At 42.9% G+C, this 18,339-nt stretch overlaps 1 protein-coding gene across 1 annotated transcript; it reads right to left on the bottom strand.

Moving 5' to 3' along the window:
* Positions 1-6,329: 6,329 nt before the first annotated feature.
* LOC149071117 (serine/threonine-protein kinase pim-1-like) lies at positions 6,330-12,945 on the bottom strand. Its single transcript, XM_089248114.1, has 6 exons — positions 12,294-12,945; positions 12,043-12,152; positions 11,874-11,921; positions 10,930-11,296; positions 8,365-8,541; positions 6,330-8,246 (listed from the first exon to the last, which is right to left on the bottom strand). Exons 1-6 carry the CDS (start codon positions 12,400-12,402, stop codon positions 8,050-8,052), a joined length of 1,008 nt encoding a protein of 335 aa, XP_089104240.1. The 5' UTR covers positions 12,403-12,945; the 3' UTR covers positions 6,330-8,049.
* Positions 12,946-18,339: the final 5,394 nt, after the last annotated feature.

Genomic DNA, 18,339 nt, shown 5'->3' with positions numbered 1-18,339 from the left:
TTGTGACCCACCGCGCTCGATAAGCCCTGGCTGTAAGTGTAATTGAACGACCCTTCTCGGAATCCCCTGTGAATCCAATTTCGGTCGGGACTCATAGCTCAAGACCCGATGGTCGACAGCGGATTTTAATCACCCATCGAGAAACCCTTGCGAATCAAGCTTGGGTTGTGACCCATAGCTCAAGAGCCCCTTGGCTGTTAATTGACTTGAACGACCCATGTCGGAAATCCTGCTACCCGTAGGTTAAGAACCCTTGCCATAGACGTTGTGGGAATTTCAAGGGGTATTTTTAGATATTTTTCAGGGTCTCGGGGGCCGGGGACGGACAGAGAACGCACACGAACATGCCCACTCCCACTACGCATTGGAATTGCGTGGGTCACAAAAAAGGGGGAATAAAAGCCATGCCTCGTCGTCGTCGTCGTCACCGAAGCGACGGACGGACGTGTTGCGTCACTGGTTGTTTCCAGCTCGGTTATTGGCCCTCGATCGGAATTGCGACGGAGACGGTGACGTCACAGACCTTTATAAAGTCCACGTGCTTTCCGCCCTTCCAGGGCCCCCCCCCCCCCACCTTTCTCCCGTGGCTCTTTTCGCGCTTGAAACGAAACTGGTTGCTCTTTTTTTATTTTGGTGCTTTTATAACTGCGCAGCACCTTTTTTGCAACCGCGGAGAGATATTTTGGGATGTGGTATTTTATATAGTTCTTAGGAATTACAAAGATGATGGGGGGGGGGGGGGCTGGGATACCTAAGGGATTTTGAGGTATCTTTAATGATTAAAAAAATGTTGCGTATAACGTGTGAATAAAAAATCTTAAACAATTTGCCTGTGAATGAGAGGGCCCGCAGGGCCGTCTGAAAAGTGTTCTGGGGCTCTGTGGTCCTTTGCCCCCGTCGTTGATCTTAAATATGATAACCGATATCAAAATATATATATCCCTCTATAATAAAATTATCCCTTTCTGCACTTACTGTAATCTCTCCTATGGCAGAAACTTATATTTTTGGGGGAATCCCCTCGATTTGTTGAGATCGTGACACCCTCTGGAATGTATCTGGCCCCCACATCCAGAGAAGGGTCCCTAGCGTCATAGGTGCCGAAACCAGGGGAGGGTCGAGTCTGTTTTTAGCCCCTCCCCCCAAAAAACACTTTTGTGAGGTGCGCCCAACAAAAATTAATGAGCATACAATACACATTCTGCCTCCTTCGTATGGGCTTGAGTCCCGTATACGAGACGAATAGCGATTTTCAGCCCCTTCAATTTTTTTGTTCATGTCAGCGCCACCTGGGCTATGCAAGGGCGTAGCGAGGGGGGGGGGGAACTTCGGGGTCTGCCCCCCCCCCCGAAATGTGAGAAAATGACGGGAAAATATGGTCAAATCTATTGTTCTATCACTTTGGTCCCCCCCCCCGCCCCGAAATGAAAGTGGTCTCCCCCGAACGAAATTTCTGGCTACGCCCCTGAGATGCGCCATCTTTACCCCTTTTTTAGAGTATATCCAATGGCTATAGGTGAGATGACGTTCTTCAGTGACATCACGAGCTTCGCACGGAGGCCTTCTGCTATAGATGGTGTTGCCTAAGCCCCAGCAGGGCTGAAGTCCTGTCAGCCCAATTCTTATTGGGGGCTATTCTCACGGTATCCATGAATGATCTTCAGTGGTATCGCGCAACACAATCACTGCTTTGAGTCAGAGGCGCCGAAATGAAGAACCCATTGGAGTGGGGGGCTGAAAGTTGCCAGTTGAACAAATCATACCGTGGTATTCTCCGTTATTAAAAACTGGGTTCTCCAAATTTATTGAACACCTGAGTATAGGCGCGAGAATCTAGGGGCTGAGGTCGTTGAGCAGGCGTTTATAGTCAGATAAGGGGGCATCAAAAAAATCAATGGGGGGGGGGGGGAGAACGATGATCTTGAGACGACTTGAACTTGAGGCGCTCAGGTCACACGCATGCCCGGTCGGGGCCAAGTACACCAACTTGTTGTAAGGGTGCGCTTCTTTTGATGATGAGTACAGGCAGTGCTCGCGACTAGAAAAAGGTTTGAAGACCGCCTAGAGCGTGTGCAAGGATGTGAGTCAAGGCCGTAGCGAGGAGGGGGAGGGGTCTCTGTCTTATGCTTGGCGGGCCGCATTTGACCCGCCAAGGGGTTCCATCTGTACAGCGGAAGGTGTTACTATAGAAAAGTATCAGTGTTAAAAAACTGATCACATAATTTTTTTTCAGAAAAATTGGGAAATTGAAATCCATACAGGACATCTCAAAAAAAAAAAAAAAATTGTCAATAAGTAAAGTTGACAATTACAGTCAAACCTCCTTAATAAGTCACTCTTGGGAGACTAAAAATATCACCTCTTAAGTAAGTCATGGCTGTGCTGATTCTTGCTTCCCTATTGATACATTAATGCATAAAACACCAAATTTTAGTTATTCAAACGAGTCCGGTCATGAAAATTGATTACTCGAGTTTTTCTCCATTCAATTACTGTTTCTTTGCTACATGATATTACACACACATTTGAATAACACAAAATATTATTTTTTTTTCAATTTTTAGAAATTCGCAATTTTTTTCAGCATGTTTGGGGAAACTAAAGTACGAGTGTCATCCACAAAGGCACAGAAGTGAAGGAGACATTGGAGGGGCTGAAAATTGATTGTTGTCCCGTATATACGGGACTCAAGCGCATACGCAGGAGGAGAAAGGTGCATTGCATTGTTTTTTCAGAAATTATTAAGGCGGGCTCAGCCCCTTTACAAACTTCATCGGACGGGGGCGTCGGCTCAAATGGCCTCAGTCCCTAGATTCCGGCGCCTATGGTGTCATCTTGTATGGCAGTTTAATTCTTTTGTACTTCATAAATGAAAATAAAATATTCTTTATGAGTTCAAAAAAACGATTGTTTATTTTTCACTGAAAAAGGCCCTGGTGAGTTTTGTTTGTGTGGAATTAGCAGTAAAAATGATCCTATTCTCCGAAGAAGATAGAAATTGGACGTCTCTGTCTGTTATGCTTTCCAGTCCCGATACAGTGAAAGGTGGAGGCTCAGGCTTCTGATTGAAATGCTCGATAGATCTGTGACGTGAGAAGAGTGAACTCGGACTCATTGTGTATATTGTACGAAGAGTTACCGATTTGAATGGTAATTTTCCAAAGAGTGCTTCCACGAAAAGTGACTTCTTAAGCGGAGTGGGGTGACGCATTGTCAAGAGTTTACTAACATTATAGAACCCCATAGAGGATAATTGGAATATCCATAAAGTGACCCGGTAATCAAAGTGACGAGTTACCCGGGTGACGCACTAAAGAGGTTTGACTGTATATCCAAAAAAAATCGTCATAGGAAATGAAGAGTTGCCAACTATCACTAAAACTACTTCAATACGATGACTGTAATTATAATAATTAGTCACAATTATCATCATACAATTTATAATCACAATCATTAAGATGAGTAAAAAATTAAAAATTTGGGTAAGATTCGGTGAAAAAACCGGATAAAAAACGGGACTCAAAAAATTAGGGGTGTAATCTAAAGTAGGATCATCCAATATATTCCAGTTTCTCGCCCGTAAACTGCAGAAACACCAGGCATCTGGCCCACAGACCGGAAAGGTTGTGCGCCCCCTGATTTAGAGAATCACAGTACTGTAATCATAAGCTTCAATTTGATTCCCCCCCCCCCTAAAACGTATTGTCCCTTGGCTATGTGTGTGCGAGCCAATCTCTCCATTAAAAAGCCTAGCCACAGAGAGCAACAAGCCTACAACGGTGAAATCTTCAATCATTACACTTCACTCATAGTTCGAAAAATAGATGGCAGCACAATAACAATTGCAGACACAGAAACAAACTTCACGTCAGGCTCACATGGACGAGGTTCATGTGTGGTTTAGTAGCGCCCTTGGGTGATCCTATTCTAAGGAAACTAATTTTTAGAAGCATGGACAGAGACATATTTACAAGGTGACTTAGAGCTGGCTCTAGCCCAGGGGGACAAATTTGGCGAATGATTGGTTGAGGAAATTAGTAGAATGGAAGAAGGGAGTTAAAATTGTAGCTGCAGTTGAATAAAAAAAACATAAATTTCTGCATAGGTCACTGAGTGACAAGAGAGTTTGCAAGCATGTGAATGAACAAATGAATGACCTAGAGAGCAAGACATCAGGTCAGCAAGTCACTAAGAAGGTTTGCAAGCATGTGAGTGACTTAGGACAAGCATATTTACAAGGGCAAGCTATAGCTCAGGGTGGCAAATTTGAGGAATGAGAGGCTGACTTGAACCAGTACTCCATGTGAAACATGACATCGATTTCTCGTTGTACAGCCTACACGACTACAACTTGCGACATCCAATGCACATGGATGGATCACCACTAACGGAACTTTGGTTATCAAGTCCAGATGTGTGTGCTAAGGACCCTACAATATCAGTTTAAATTTTGATTCTTTGGCCACGATTTATAATATTTTATTGATTTCTATACTCATTTAAAAAAATTCTGGATGCACCCATCTTTCGGGAACAGTTCGATGTCTCCTTGAGATGGAAAGTAGCATGTGTTCAGTCCTTCAATGGTCTTAAAGTAGAATGGAGACGACAACATTTGTGACAACCATTGGCAGCATAACCATAAATTCACCTCTGAGCATGGATCACGGCTCCCCCACATGGGGAGGCTGACAGGGCCCGGGACGGTTATCATCATTTTTTTGCTTTTTCACGCTATAAATTAACTGCAGAAGGGGCCCGAAAAAGATTCCAGCCTAGGGGTCCCGCTACAGGATGTGGGGGCCATGGCATGGATGCATCAGTTCTAGCCACTTGAAATTTTTATTTGGCCAGCAAAGCAATTTCAGTTGTCTAGCAATCAAATTATATTCGGCCTTCGTGTTGTTCCACATCCCTGAAAAAGTCTTATCTTATATATTCCAATCACAATGACAACTTTTGCACTGTTCTCAAAAAAGCAGGGCCTGACCATGCTCTTCAACTGAGGATAATATTTAAGCACCTAATCAGCTTATATTCCTCCCCAAGAAGTATATTTGAGAACTAATACAGCGGGCCCCCACAAATGCATTCCAGCTTCAAATATGGCTCTTCGAATAAGTCAGAAAATTTACATACATGGCAATTATTTTAAAGCAGTGTTTCTTGAGGGTGTGCATGAGCTTGGATGAGAAAATCAACTTCTGATATTATGTGCCGAATATCATTTAGTAAAGTGTGGAGCACAGAAAATTAACCTATTTTAAGGTTATTAAATATCTGTGTGTGTATGGCAACACATTTGAAAAACTGAATGAAGAGATATATGGGTGTTTCAGAGAAGCAAAATTCATCTCTGCCCTCATGGGGACTCAAATCCCGGTCTCCTATTTGCCAGACAAGTGCTCTTCCAACTAAGCTATGAAGACAGAATTCTCCAGAGCGAATGTATATGCTGAATGGATAACAGCAACATTCTGCTAATAGCTCGTGAATGTCGCATCAGGGCCTCCAGGTGGCAACCTGTATGTATACATATAAGTCTGTGGCAGGTCAACAGGGAAGAGTAATGTCTTCCTACATATCTGTACCTGGCCCGTTATCTGTAAATTTAATTATAAGAATTTTTAAAAGTCCCAAAAATTATGGGATATTTTGCACATGTGTAATTGTTATCTATAAGCTGCCGTCCTCTCGTAGTCATTGAAGTAATTCAGCAGTTGTGAGCAAACCATAATTTCTTGAAGTGGTACGAAAGAGTATGTATACCCATGTACTTCTCGATGAATTTAAAGGGTGAATGAAACCCCAGACCGTTACTCTACCGAACCATTCAATTGTTATCTATATACAGTCGAAGCCCATTTTAACAAATACCATTATAGCGAAAAAAAATCTTGTTTTAAAACTAACACTTTTTGTAATCACCCAGATAAGTTTACATAGGAATGCAAAAACCTGTGTGAAATTCCTTTATATTAAAATTATTTCTCGTCTGTTGGAGTTCGTTATAATTAGGATTCGACTGTAATTGATGCAAGTCTCCGAACACTATACATGATCTTAAGACCATGTCAACTATCAAGACCACTTTCTTTTCAACCTGATTTAAATCACAATAAATGTAAAGTTTACCCCCCATAACCATTATTTCCACTTTCAATATCACTAAAATTCCATACATTAACATCTCGGTCTTGAGAGATGCCACCCTTTTCCCTCTATAAACTCGCCAACCACAACCTAGTAAATATATAGCCCCAAGCAATCTAAAAAAAACCAAAAAATTTGGATAATAACACACTCGAAATAAACACATACTAAATATATATACTGATTTACTATTTTTTATTTCTGGATTTTCCCTGTATAGAAAAATACCTCTGGTTAATAATAATTATCGTATAATGTACATATTTACATAGAAAATGTCTTCATCGTCGAAACATTTCTGAGGAATGGCCGTTTTGGTGGCTTCTCCGAAAAAAACAAATTCAGTGTTTAAAAAAAACGAACAAACAAAAGCTCCTTTCTAGGTGGTTCGACATGCAAACAAATTTTCTCATCACAACTGCTAAAGCTGCTCAGAAATGTGATACAATGACATGATTTCTTCTCGTTTTTCTTTCTTTCGAGACACAATAAATTAGAAACAAAAATAATGTACAAAAATGAAACAAAAAGGAACTTTTTTTTCTTCATCAAACATCTCATCATCCTCGAACATATCTTACATATTTACAGAAATAAATTATACAGTGCTTCAATAAAACGAAACACTTCTCCAAGACATCGCATTTGTTTTCTCTATACATAACAACCACAGCTGCATTGATCGTTACACCCGCATCTTTCATTACGGGATTTCGTTCTTATACAAAAAAAAAACTGCAGCTTTTTTTGGATGATGATGATAACTCCGTCTCTGTGCATCGCAGATGTCCACGAGAAAAAATGACTCCAAAATCTCTCGAAGCTCATTAATGTAAAACGTGATATATCAAGGCTTTGCGATATTTTCGAGTAATAAATTAGACACTCGCATCTCTCCGTGGCGCTCCAGCTATCTTCTCGCAAATGAATGAATAATTACAAAGGTCATCTCGCGATGCACAAAGACGTAATTGTTTTGACTTAGTTAAGGCCAACGGGGCCCTGCATAACACAACATACACACAGCAACTATAGATGTTCAGTTTTCATGTACCAGATCGAAACAATGTGTTCATGCACAATATCAAGATTTAAAAATCAGAATCAGTGTCTTAGATATGATTGAAATCACATAAGAAATTTGTATTGGACATGCGCTAGATATTAATGCGTCAGATGGGAATAAAAATCATATTTGCCAGGAAATATTAGTCCCAAAATTCAAAAGAGCACTGCATATAAGTTTTCAGATTTTTCCATCACCCACCATTGCTCTATCATAAATATGCAAATAAATACAAAATAAAGCAATGGTTAGGGGGTATTGAAGGTTAAATATCGAGAATGGACCGAGAAAGAGCAAGAACTTCCACACTTCCTCGCATCTCGATACAAATATATTTATAAACGTATTTACAAGAGTGCACATTGAAGATTGCATCTAATATTTCCCGAAATAGCATAAACAATTTGGATACAAGTTCAATCGGTAATCAAATGTGGAACAACTTCAACATGAAAACTGAACAATCGGCACAATTCTTTGGACACATTTCTCTCTCAGATTCACCATTCTCATACTCTCATCTTTCTTTCGCTCACTTATCCTTGGCAAGCATCCATCACGCTGGCAGTGAACGGAACACTGTTGCCAGACAGCTGTTCCAGCTTCGAACACATGGTGTTAGGCATTAGCTAGGACTTCGTAGGTAGTAATATAAAAAAAAAGGCAGCACGCTCGCTCTATGTCTCGTCTTGGCAGCCCGGAGGAGCGCCCAGTTCACTTCATTTATTGCCTGGCACTGAAAGGAGAAAAATAAGTCCTATTGACTTTTTTTCTTCTGGTTACGAGGTCACGTGTTGTCTAAGAAACTGTCTTAAGACCCTGTCGCAGCATCAGACGCTCTCCTGGCTGCTCGCAGAGCTCTGCAGTTCGAGTGACTGTTGATCGACCGACGACCGCCTTACAGGAATGCTTGGTGTTGGAGTGTTCTCTATGTGGTTTCTCATCCAGGGATGAGTAAGAATCTCCTCAAGTGTAGGCCTGTCGACCGGACGAACTGAAAGGCACCTTCTGATAAGATCCTCACATTCTGTTGAGACAACAAAAAGAAAAATTTTTAGAAATCACGCCAAAGTAAACCAATAATCAAGCACATTGACTGATCATTTATTGTTTTGAAAAAAAGAAGAAAAAAAAAAGATACTTACCATCTGAAACTTGCCTCTTGAATGAGAGATCTGCCTGTAGAATTTGTTCGTCTTCTTCAAATGGGATGTCTCCGCATACCATATCATACAGAAGAATTCCGAGTGACCAGACTGTTGCGGTTCTGCCATAGTAACGATTATGAAGAATCCATTCAGGTGGACTGTATACCCTGGTGCCTAATCAAAGATAAAAAATACAAATTTAGATATAGCAAAATCAAAGCTACACAGATGCTATGAACACACAAGAAAAGCCTTAATCTCATCAACAAACAAGAATTCTTTGAAGGGAAAAAAACATTGAGCATATCGAAATCTCCACAAGACGATCCTAATACATGGGCTCATTCGTCATAATGTAAATTTGTGAAATGGGCCAAACACCCCCAGAATTAATTCAGAAATCACACTTCTCTACATAAACTCAAAATGAGCACCCACAGATTTGAAACACTTCCGATGCCCTTGACTGAGTTTCCCAGAAGTCCAATGGTGAATTTTTATTTGCCACGATATTAATTTAATATATCTGGGGGCCACTGATAAGTCTGGTCAGGGGCAGGGGGCAAATCACCATGCATAGCAAACATCATCAACTGTGCCAACTTCACATGGCCTAGGGGAATAGGTAGTCCTCACAAGCAACATCACATTAATAACAGACACAGCATTTTCAAAAATTATAAAAAAGCTCATCTACTTTATGAATAGCTTTCACATGCTTCAAATTGCAAGCAAGAGTACTTTAAATTCCAATATCCAGGGCCCTTTAACTTCATTTTCAGAGAGGGCTCTAGGCTGGGATATTTGACAGGCTGTGGCGAATTATGGTGTGCGAAAGACATCCTGTAGTCCAGGGCAAACCCCCCCCCCCGTCATTCCTGCCTTTGAGCAGGCCCACAATGCCTAAACGCATTGTTTGGTAAATCATCCAACATTATGGAGGGCCCCCCCTACCAATAAGCAAACATTTCAAATATACACTTTATTCTCACCCATTACACTCGAACAGCGCCAAACCAAAACAACATCACGGGGGAGGAAAGGCCGTCCAGAGAAACCCGTCCTCCCCGACCAATAAAAAACAAAATCGATGCCCGCGGTCAAAATACCACAGCCACCAAATAGCAATAAACGAGGAACTGACCCATTTGGTTCTATTTTTTTTTTCTTTCTTTCATTATTATCATTCCAGCTGAACGAAAACAAAACAAAACAAAAAAAAAAAACTCGCCAAGAGAGAGAAATCCTGTTCGGCTGGTATGCATCGCCGCGGACTGCCTTTACCTTACCTTGTAAGGAATGCGGTCTCGATTCAGTTCGGGGTTTTTCTTTCCCCACATATCTACCGTTCATTATTCTTCCTCGTGCATGATGGGAAAATAAAAATAACATTTCTGCACCGCCTTAACCATCATGCCTTAACGCGACGCAATGCACTTAGAAAAAACATACGACAGATACGCTTTTGAAAAAAAGGGTTGAACGGCCATGACCGAAAGAAAAAAAAATACAATCTTCTGTCTTTTTCGAAAGGGTTGGAAAGTGTGGGGGGGGGGGGTCGTTGCACGGGGCCACCATGTTAGAAAATAGGCAATGGTGGTGACGACGACGAGACGCGGGTCGTCGTCCACCATCGCTTTCCTTCATCTTCCGCCCCCCCAACTCCCCAGACTTCATCTCGTCGACTCCCGCCATTTTTCTTTTCCCGCGCGCCGCACACACACTCAAACACAGAGCCGATCGATGACTTTTTCGCGCCAGACGACAGGAGAGGAGGGGAATGCAGGAAGACAGAAAGGGGAGGTGGACGTGCTCCCCTGGCAAAATGCCAAGTCATCCCCCCCCTTCTCTCATGCGTCTGCAGAGATCTAGAGGGGAAATGTGGAGAGTGGGGACGCCAGCGCATGCGCACGAACGATCTAATCTTCACAACAAACGGTTGTACTCCCGTAACGCATTTAAAAACATATACAATTGCAATATAAACATGGTGAAATGTAAAACACAATTTGAAATAACCTCGTATTCATGAGTACGCTAATATAAACATTTCATTCTATCGATAACGTCTTTATGGATTGACGTCGCAAAACAAGACCCCAAAATTATTGCATTTATGAGAAGTACATTCCAAAGTAACCTCGCAACCATAGAACACTATTGTAAACAATTCATCGATCAGCGAGGCATTAACAGCTAAATCACGTCACACAATAACGGGCCTATAAAATTTATCTTCACAAATGACATTTATATGAAAACCGGGCTCAAGCGGCCCCGAAAATAAAGTGCTTAAATCTGAAGTAGGCGGAACTTGCTAGGACGGCCCCGGGCTCAATGGAGGCCCCCCCCACTAACATACAATAAAAACAAAACCATTTCTCTGGAAAGAAAATGTAAGAATCCTGCCCATGGTTCCGACAAGGATAGGGCCGTTTTTAAACATTATAAATTCACTACAGAAATAGTCCATGAAAAGTTCTGGTCAGGGCCCCACCCCCAAACATTTTCAAACCAGCTACTCAGTAAAACGAAACAAAATTTCTATTAAACGAAACTCACCGTCAAAGTCCGTGTAGATGGTATCCTTCAGTAGGTCCCCGGACCCGAAGTCGATTAGCCTGAGCTGGAGGTTCTTGAGGTCGACGAGGATGTTCTCGTCCTTGATGTCGCGGTGGATGACGCCGGACTTGTGGCAGTCCACGACGGATTCCACGACCTGGTGGAAGAACACACGCGAGAGTTTCTCTTCGAGTGGCCCCTTCTCCGTGATGTAATCGAACAAGTCCTTGACGGGTTCGGGCCTCTCCATTATGATGATGTACGAGTCCGGGCGCTCGAAGTAATCCAACAGTTTCACTACACCGCGGATGTGACTGACTTTCTTGAGGAGCAGGATCTCCATTGGAATGCGGCCGCCACCGTTCATCTACAGCAATGGAAAGCAAATGAACAAACATTAGAACACTCGCAAAGAAACAAGTAAACAGAACTGTATACAAAACAAACATCCGATTGACGGACGCCCACGCGGAGGGTATCCCCGCGATCGGTCATCCTACGCAAACACCACCCGTTAAAGGTCATCCTTTCCGCAGCGTGAACGTCCCTACCTTTTTTTATTACAACACTAGCTATCAAATACGCACTTTCTTAAAAGAGCGGCAGCTTTAGTGTTTACCTTTCCGAACTTAAGAACGCACATGAAGTTCTCTCAGAATTTAACGTAAAAAGTCGAATCCCGTTATAACGAACTCCAAGAGACTGGAGAAATCACTTCGGTATAATGAAATTTCGCTATAAAGGAATTCTAGGTTTTTTTTGCATTATTCCTATGTTATTTATCTGAAGAATTAGAAACGTCCTCGTTAAAACGAGATTTTCGCTATATCGGTATTCGTTAAAACGGGATTCGACTGTGCTTAAAATTTAAAGACGTTAAATCGGATTTTATAATTTAACGACAGCGGAAATACTTAACGACGTGAATGAAAATAAACACTCACCTGGCCCCAGCCAGTGATTTTGTCCTTCGCAACATGCTTGATGGCAACCTGTAAACAAAGATACAAAATCCGAATAAGAAATGGAATACATAAACAAAACAAGTTTGAATTCGCAAACACTGCACATATGTAAACAAACATCGGGACAAGGGGAGGAACGGTTACTCACCGGAAGATTGTCCCTGAGGCGAGTTCCAGCGTAAACGGTTCCAAAGCCACCCTTGCCGAGCACGGGTCCGACCCTGTAGCTCTTTTCGAACGATTCTTTACCGCATCGAACTGCAAGGAAAAAAAACAAAAAACAGGATGAGTTTTCGCTCGTCATCCACTAAAGACATAAAAAAAATCCATCATCCACGAGAGCAGAGAAAATGCACGAATATTTATTATCCGATTGAATCATTCATCGTCGTCCTTTACCTGGTGGTCGTTCTTTCTCGACGACGCAGCAGGAACTGTTGTTGCTGTTGGTATTGGCAGTTGTAGCACTAAGAACGTTGAACGGAGCCATTTTCCGTGTTGGCATCATACGATGGAAAACAAATGTATATAATCCGTAAAAAAATGTCCGACGATGCGAGTTTATATTAAATAAACGCTGCGACGATGAATATCACACAACAACAACACGCACGGAGAGTAAATAAATATCGAGGACGACGAGTAAAGGCCCGCCTTATACAGAATAAGGACGAGGCCGTTCGTTGCTGTTTAAGCGAAACAGACGACGGAGTTGTCAAAACGGAAACACACTTCACTCTTCTGGGGCGCGCGATCTTTCAAATACGGGGGAGAAAATATAACGACGAATTTCGAGCGCCAAAAACGATGAATACAAGTCTCACGGATACAAGTCACACACACACGGATGGTGATGAAAAGAAATATTCAGAGGAAGAGATGATTCTCTTCCCTCTTCTTCTCGTGAGGCGCAACGGAATAATAACAATTATTTTACCGAAAAGAAGAAATAATCCTCTCCCAGAAAAAAAAGACGACGAACGACGGCTTCACGGTTTCAACACAAACTTAAAAACACGACCGATCGCCGCGGACGCCCTTTACGTTCTGAGATCGTTTGTGCGTGAACGTTGACCGTAAAGTTTTTTCCCGCGGAATGGTATCCTTCCGCGCTGGGTTTTTGGGCGGGATTTCGCCTTCTCCCTCTTTCTTTCCTTTTTTTTTTATTATTTACGCATTTGATGTTGTGACGCTGCCGCCGCCGCCGCCGCAGATCGTGATGATGATGATGTCCCTGATTCTTTTTTTTTTCCCCCCTTTCCTATTTTTCCCTGTGTTGCGGGTTTCGGGAAAGGTTTTTTTCATTTTTCCCTATCTTTGGTATTTTGTTTTGTGTGATGCGATGTACGGAAAATCCCTATCGAGAGTCATTTTCTTGGAATTAACCGAAAGACTGGTTTTCCTTTCTTGGGAAGGGGAAATAGATGAAATTCTTTCTTTCGTTCTCGATTTTTTTTTTTATTTGGAATTTCGTAAATTTCTTGTTACATTTGACGCTCCGGATTCCTAGAGAAAAGATACATCTTAGTCGGAATGGAGCAATTATTACTCTGTATGATCAATTATAACGTCTGTACGATCATACCAGGGCCGCAACGTGGGGAAAGCAGGCGGGTCTCGTGCCCCAGCCGCTGGACCATAGGGGGGGCAAATTTTATTCTCAAATCTCTCCTTGAACATTACAAGGGGGCGGCAACATGCGCACTTGCCCTGGGTGACCAAACATCTAGTTGCGGTCCTGGATTATACTAATGAAGAACGAATGGACTCCCCACGTCATATAGGAGCCCCCCACCCCCCAGGCTGGAATATTTGACTGGTTCCCCAGGCAGTGCCGTCCTGACGATGGCCCCACCCGGGCAGGAGCCCTCAATAGAAAAGGGGAGCCTCACAAAAATGATCTGGTTGAAAATTTCGAGAGTAAGCATGTAAATTAGCACATGCAAATTTGCATGCATGCATTTTTAGCCAGGTAGGGCTTCAGAAAAATCACTTGGCCAGGGGCACATGATGCTCTGAAGACGGCCCTGCTTCTAGGTCAGATATCTCACGGGTCCCTCTCCATAGTAAATTTATCGTGTGCAAAAACAAAAATAATCGTCTCGTGCTCATCACACTGGAGCCCTGACAGCCCTCCCCCCTCTCTTGAGAGGGGTCATGGAAGAACGTCTCGGAGTCGACAGATAGCAGAGCCTACCTAACGAGATAGTGGCATTTCCGCCAGATGCTGCAACAATGCCAGTTTTTTATACGTGCCTTTGTGTAATAAATTTATAGTGTGAAAAAACAGAAAACTATAATAATATTGTACCGTACACGCGGGCTGGAGGCCTGCGGGCACCATGGGTAGTGGCTCATCAAGCATTTATTGGTGTGAAGAAAGGCCCGACTTTTTGACTTAAAGGGTAAAAGAGGAATTAGGGAACCCTGTGAAGGATCAAGGATGTTTGGTTAGTCAGTTAATACATGTTCAAAAGTTTTGTTCGCCTAAAATTTTCGGGCCTTGGGCAAATGTTTTGCTTGTCCATGCGGAAATCACGCCCTGATGAGGGAGAGGTTTCCATCGAGCTTGATTGTTACTGTGAAAATGAGCTCCCGTTCTCCACCCGTTAGGATGCCGCTGCATATCTATTGTATTTCACCTTGTCCTAGAGACCCATTTATTCCTGAAAGAAAAAAAAAATTTACGCCTAATTTTCATGCTTACTAGGGCCTTATTTCGGTATGGAAAGGGGGGGGGGGTGAAATTTAAACAAGATAAATTCATTTTGACTTTTTAAACACCATTTACCCTAGTTCCTGATTCGCCCGATGGCGCCCAAATACTCAGGCCCTGATGCTCCTTACCTCCCAGCGAAGTTTTGAATTTTAATGGTCTAGTTCTCTGAGAGTAGAGAAAGGGCCTCCCACCTCTTCTCTCCATATGAACTGGAAACAGTTCAATGCAGAAAAAAAAATCTATTCTTACAATTCTCAGTAGAAACGGATGGTGGATTTTACTGTGCCCTCCACAAGGAGGAGGGGGAGGGGGATGCTCTAAAAGTTTTTTTTTTACTTTGGAAGCCCGAGGTCTGATGTCACACTTTTTGTACCATAAATTCATTACATAAAAATCAATGCACAAGAAATTCACTTGAACTCCTTGGAGCGGGCCCACCTTCACCAAAAAATCGTGGCCAAGGGGTTCGAGGGATATGACCCTCGTGCTTATCGATGCTCGATCCTTATTGAACTGAATTTAAATTTCTTCTTAAATGTCAATGTTTCCGTATTGTTTCATATGAGAAAATCCAAAAGTCGAGCGCCTCTGGATGGCATTCAATTTTGCGTAGGCTCCATCCCGTAGGGGGAAACAAGAACTCCAGGCCGCATTTTTCAATTGCTGCTCCATGACACACGTTCCGTCATCCGAATACTCTTCCCACGAAAATTACTGTGTATAAACCATAATAAAAATAAAAAAAAACGCAAAGATCAAACATCTCTCAATCAACCTACGCCTTCCTATGACCTTTAAGAAATCAAACAAAAAATATCCCTATGCGTAGGGACAGAAATCCCTACGGCTGGTAATTCCTCCCACAGACACAGTCGCTACCGTTTGATCAGTTACCTCCGTAATAATATAATTTTTTTATTTTTGAACAGAAATTCGAATTAAAAATTAATTAAATTTTTTTCCATGTTCATAAACAAACGAAAAAAGAAATAGCTTATGAATTTATGTCCTTATAAGCGATGGTATCATTCTTGTGAGGGAAACAAAATCGAAACTTTACGATAATAATCGTATCTAAAATCCAACCCAACGATTTTTTTACGGAATTTCAGAGTTTAAAAATTTAATTAACGAATATAATTCAAATGAGACGATTTTAGCTTAAGAACTCTTTTTTTCAATTGAGCGTAAGGAGACGTTCCGTGGGATCGAGGTGATGCGGTTCGCGTTGGCGCGGTTTTTCCCCGCGCTACTACAACACCAACCCCGCCAAAACGAACCAATAGCGTGTCCGTGACGTAAAACTACGTATCAGGTCTCGCGCAGCCAATGGGGAAGCACCATCTGCTCTTCACTGTGCTGTTTCTTTTGTCCCCATCACTCCCCCGCTCTGTTCTAATGCTTTTCCACACACACACACACTCACTCACTCCACATTTACGATGTGTCTGTCCTGTTGTGTGTGTGTATGTCCCCCCTCCCTCCACCCTCTTCCGTCTAGCACCAACACATAGCCGATTTATCTGGTCGTGCCAGACGCTACAAGGGAAGTCCACGAACTCTTTCTGCCAGACGGGTCTTCTCTGGGTAGCGAACCCTATTGAAACGTGGTGTGACGCCGGGGTCCTCAAACCCTGCGCATACTTTTTTTTGTGAGGGGGTTTTCTCTCCGTCTCGCACAACGTCTGAAGATGATCTAAATTTTTACTTCACAATATATATAGTATCAGAGCGAGGGGGGGAGGCGATATACATGGGTGCCACGGCCACCCACAAAAGTGGGTCTGACAGGACGCTAGCGTGGGAGGGGAGGAAGGGCCCACGGAAAGATTCGCGTCATTTATTGTTTTTTTTACACTTGATAAAATCAGTTCTTTACTTAGGGGAGTTGTTTATCCAAGACGGGTCGCTCAAATTTACTTAAAGCTAGGGGCTGTTGAGAAATGCGTCCTAACTCAAACTTGATTAGCCAGGGATTTCCAGGGCCATCTTAAGAGCATAATAGGACCCCGGGATAAGAGGCAACTTCTCGAAAATTTCAACCAATTCTCATTTTTTTGTTACGGCCCCCGCGTGAACCCATACGTTAATACAAATACAAATACAACGCCACAACAGGCAAATTGCCCAACGAGGTGGCTGACTTAAGAACATCATGGATCCCCGAGCCCCTACCTACTACTGCTACACCACACATGCTACACCCCCCCCCGCGGAACCCCCCAACGAACCCCTAACGAATCGGTAAATGCGGGAATGTGCGTGTAAGTGTAGTGCAACCTGACGTAAAGTTTGTTTCTGTGTAATGCTTGTTATGTGTAGTGCTGTCATCTGCCCCCAGTTTTACTAACTATGAGTGAAGTGTTATGGTTGAATGATTTATCGTTGTAGGACTGTTGCTCTCTGTGGCGAGACTTTTTAACGGGGAGATCGGCTCGCATTTGCGCCTTGAAGTTGGGAACCACAGAAAACCAACTTCAGCCGACCACCACTGTGGGGTTCGAACCCGGATCCTCGCATCACGAGTCCGGCACTATAACCACTCGACCACCACAGCGGCGGTTAAGACGGTATTGGGGATTCTTGAGCCATGGGTCACGAGTTAAACTTGATTCACAAGGTTTTCTGGAATGGGTCGTACGAGTCCACTTGCAGCCATGGATAATTGAGATATGGATCACGACCCAAACTAGATTTACAGGGGGGCTTCAAAAGTGGGCCGTAAGATTCCACATACAGCCAGGGTTTCTTGAGCTAAGGGTCACAATTTACCATTTTCATAACCTCAGGACACCATTGACCATCTCTTGGCATCCTAGGAATCTGCAGCACAAAGGTATCAAGAAAAAAAACAACAACATTGAGGTAAGCCTCGGTCAAAGCTGAGTTAAGAGGTTTACTTAGACTTTTACTCAGCTTTGCCCTGGGTTGTCAGACGTTCCGTACATACGGTATTCAAAGGGCGCATACCCTAGCAAGGGGTAACCCATGTGTGGTGAATTGTATAATCAGGAACAATTAAGCTGGCACCTCAGTTGATCCTAAAGCATGGGTCTTCAACCTTTTCTATTCTCGAGCACTGCCTATGCAATATCATCAAACGAAGAGCACCCCCCCCCCCCACGGCAATATGCCTGAAACCAGTGCCGTCTTAACGCATGGGCATGGCGCGGGAGCCTCAAGAGAAGTCGGGGGGAGGGTCAAAAATGGGAACTGCTTGAAATTGTTGAGAATTTTCCTGGCCTCTCAGAAATATCACTTGGCCAGATGCTCTTAAGACTGCCTTGCCTGAAATCTGTACATTAAGTGTAATCCTTGAACGAAACTTTTACAGGATGTTTAATTGAAGTGTTGATCAAGTGCTCTCGAGCACACGAAATCGGGGAACGAGCATTGGGCATTCTTGGTCTCTCGAGGATCACCATGGTGCTCGTGAGTAAGAGGTTGAAGATGGCTGCTGCCCTAAACTGTGGCACGCACTCGAGAAATCACAAGGTGCTCGAGAAAAGACGCGTGTTTTCCCATTTCTGAACAAAAATTTGAAATTTTGCTCAGGTAGCTTTTACAAAAAAAAAAAAAAAAACCTTGACCTTGGGCTCTAAAACTCGTTGTGACGACCCTGGGTAACAGATGCTGAAAGATTCACTGAAATGAAAGAAAAAAATGAGTTCGCGCACGTTTTTGACATTTCTGAATGAAAACAATGCACGTTACACACACACACAC

The sequence above is a fragment of the Pholcus phalangioides genome, unplaced genomic scaffold (assembly GCF_987345545.1).
Source record: "Pholcus phalangioides strain wild (caught in Gottingen) unplaced genomic scaffold, Ppha-v1.0 ptg000019l_1, whole genome shotgun sequence".
Lineage (NCBI taxonomy): Eukaryota > Metazoa > Arthropoda > Arachnida > Araneae > Pholcidae > Pholcus > Pholcus phalangioides.
This window is presented reverse-complemented; position numbering and strand designations above follow the sequence as displayed.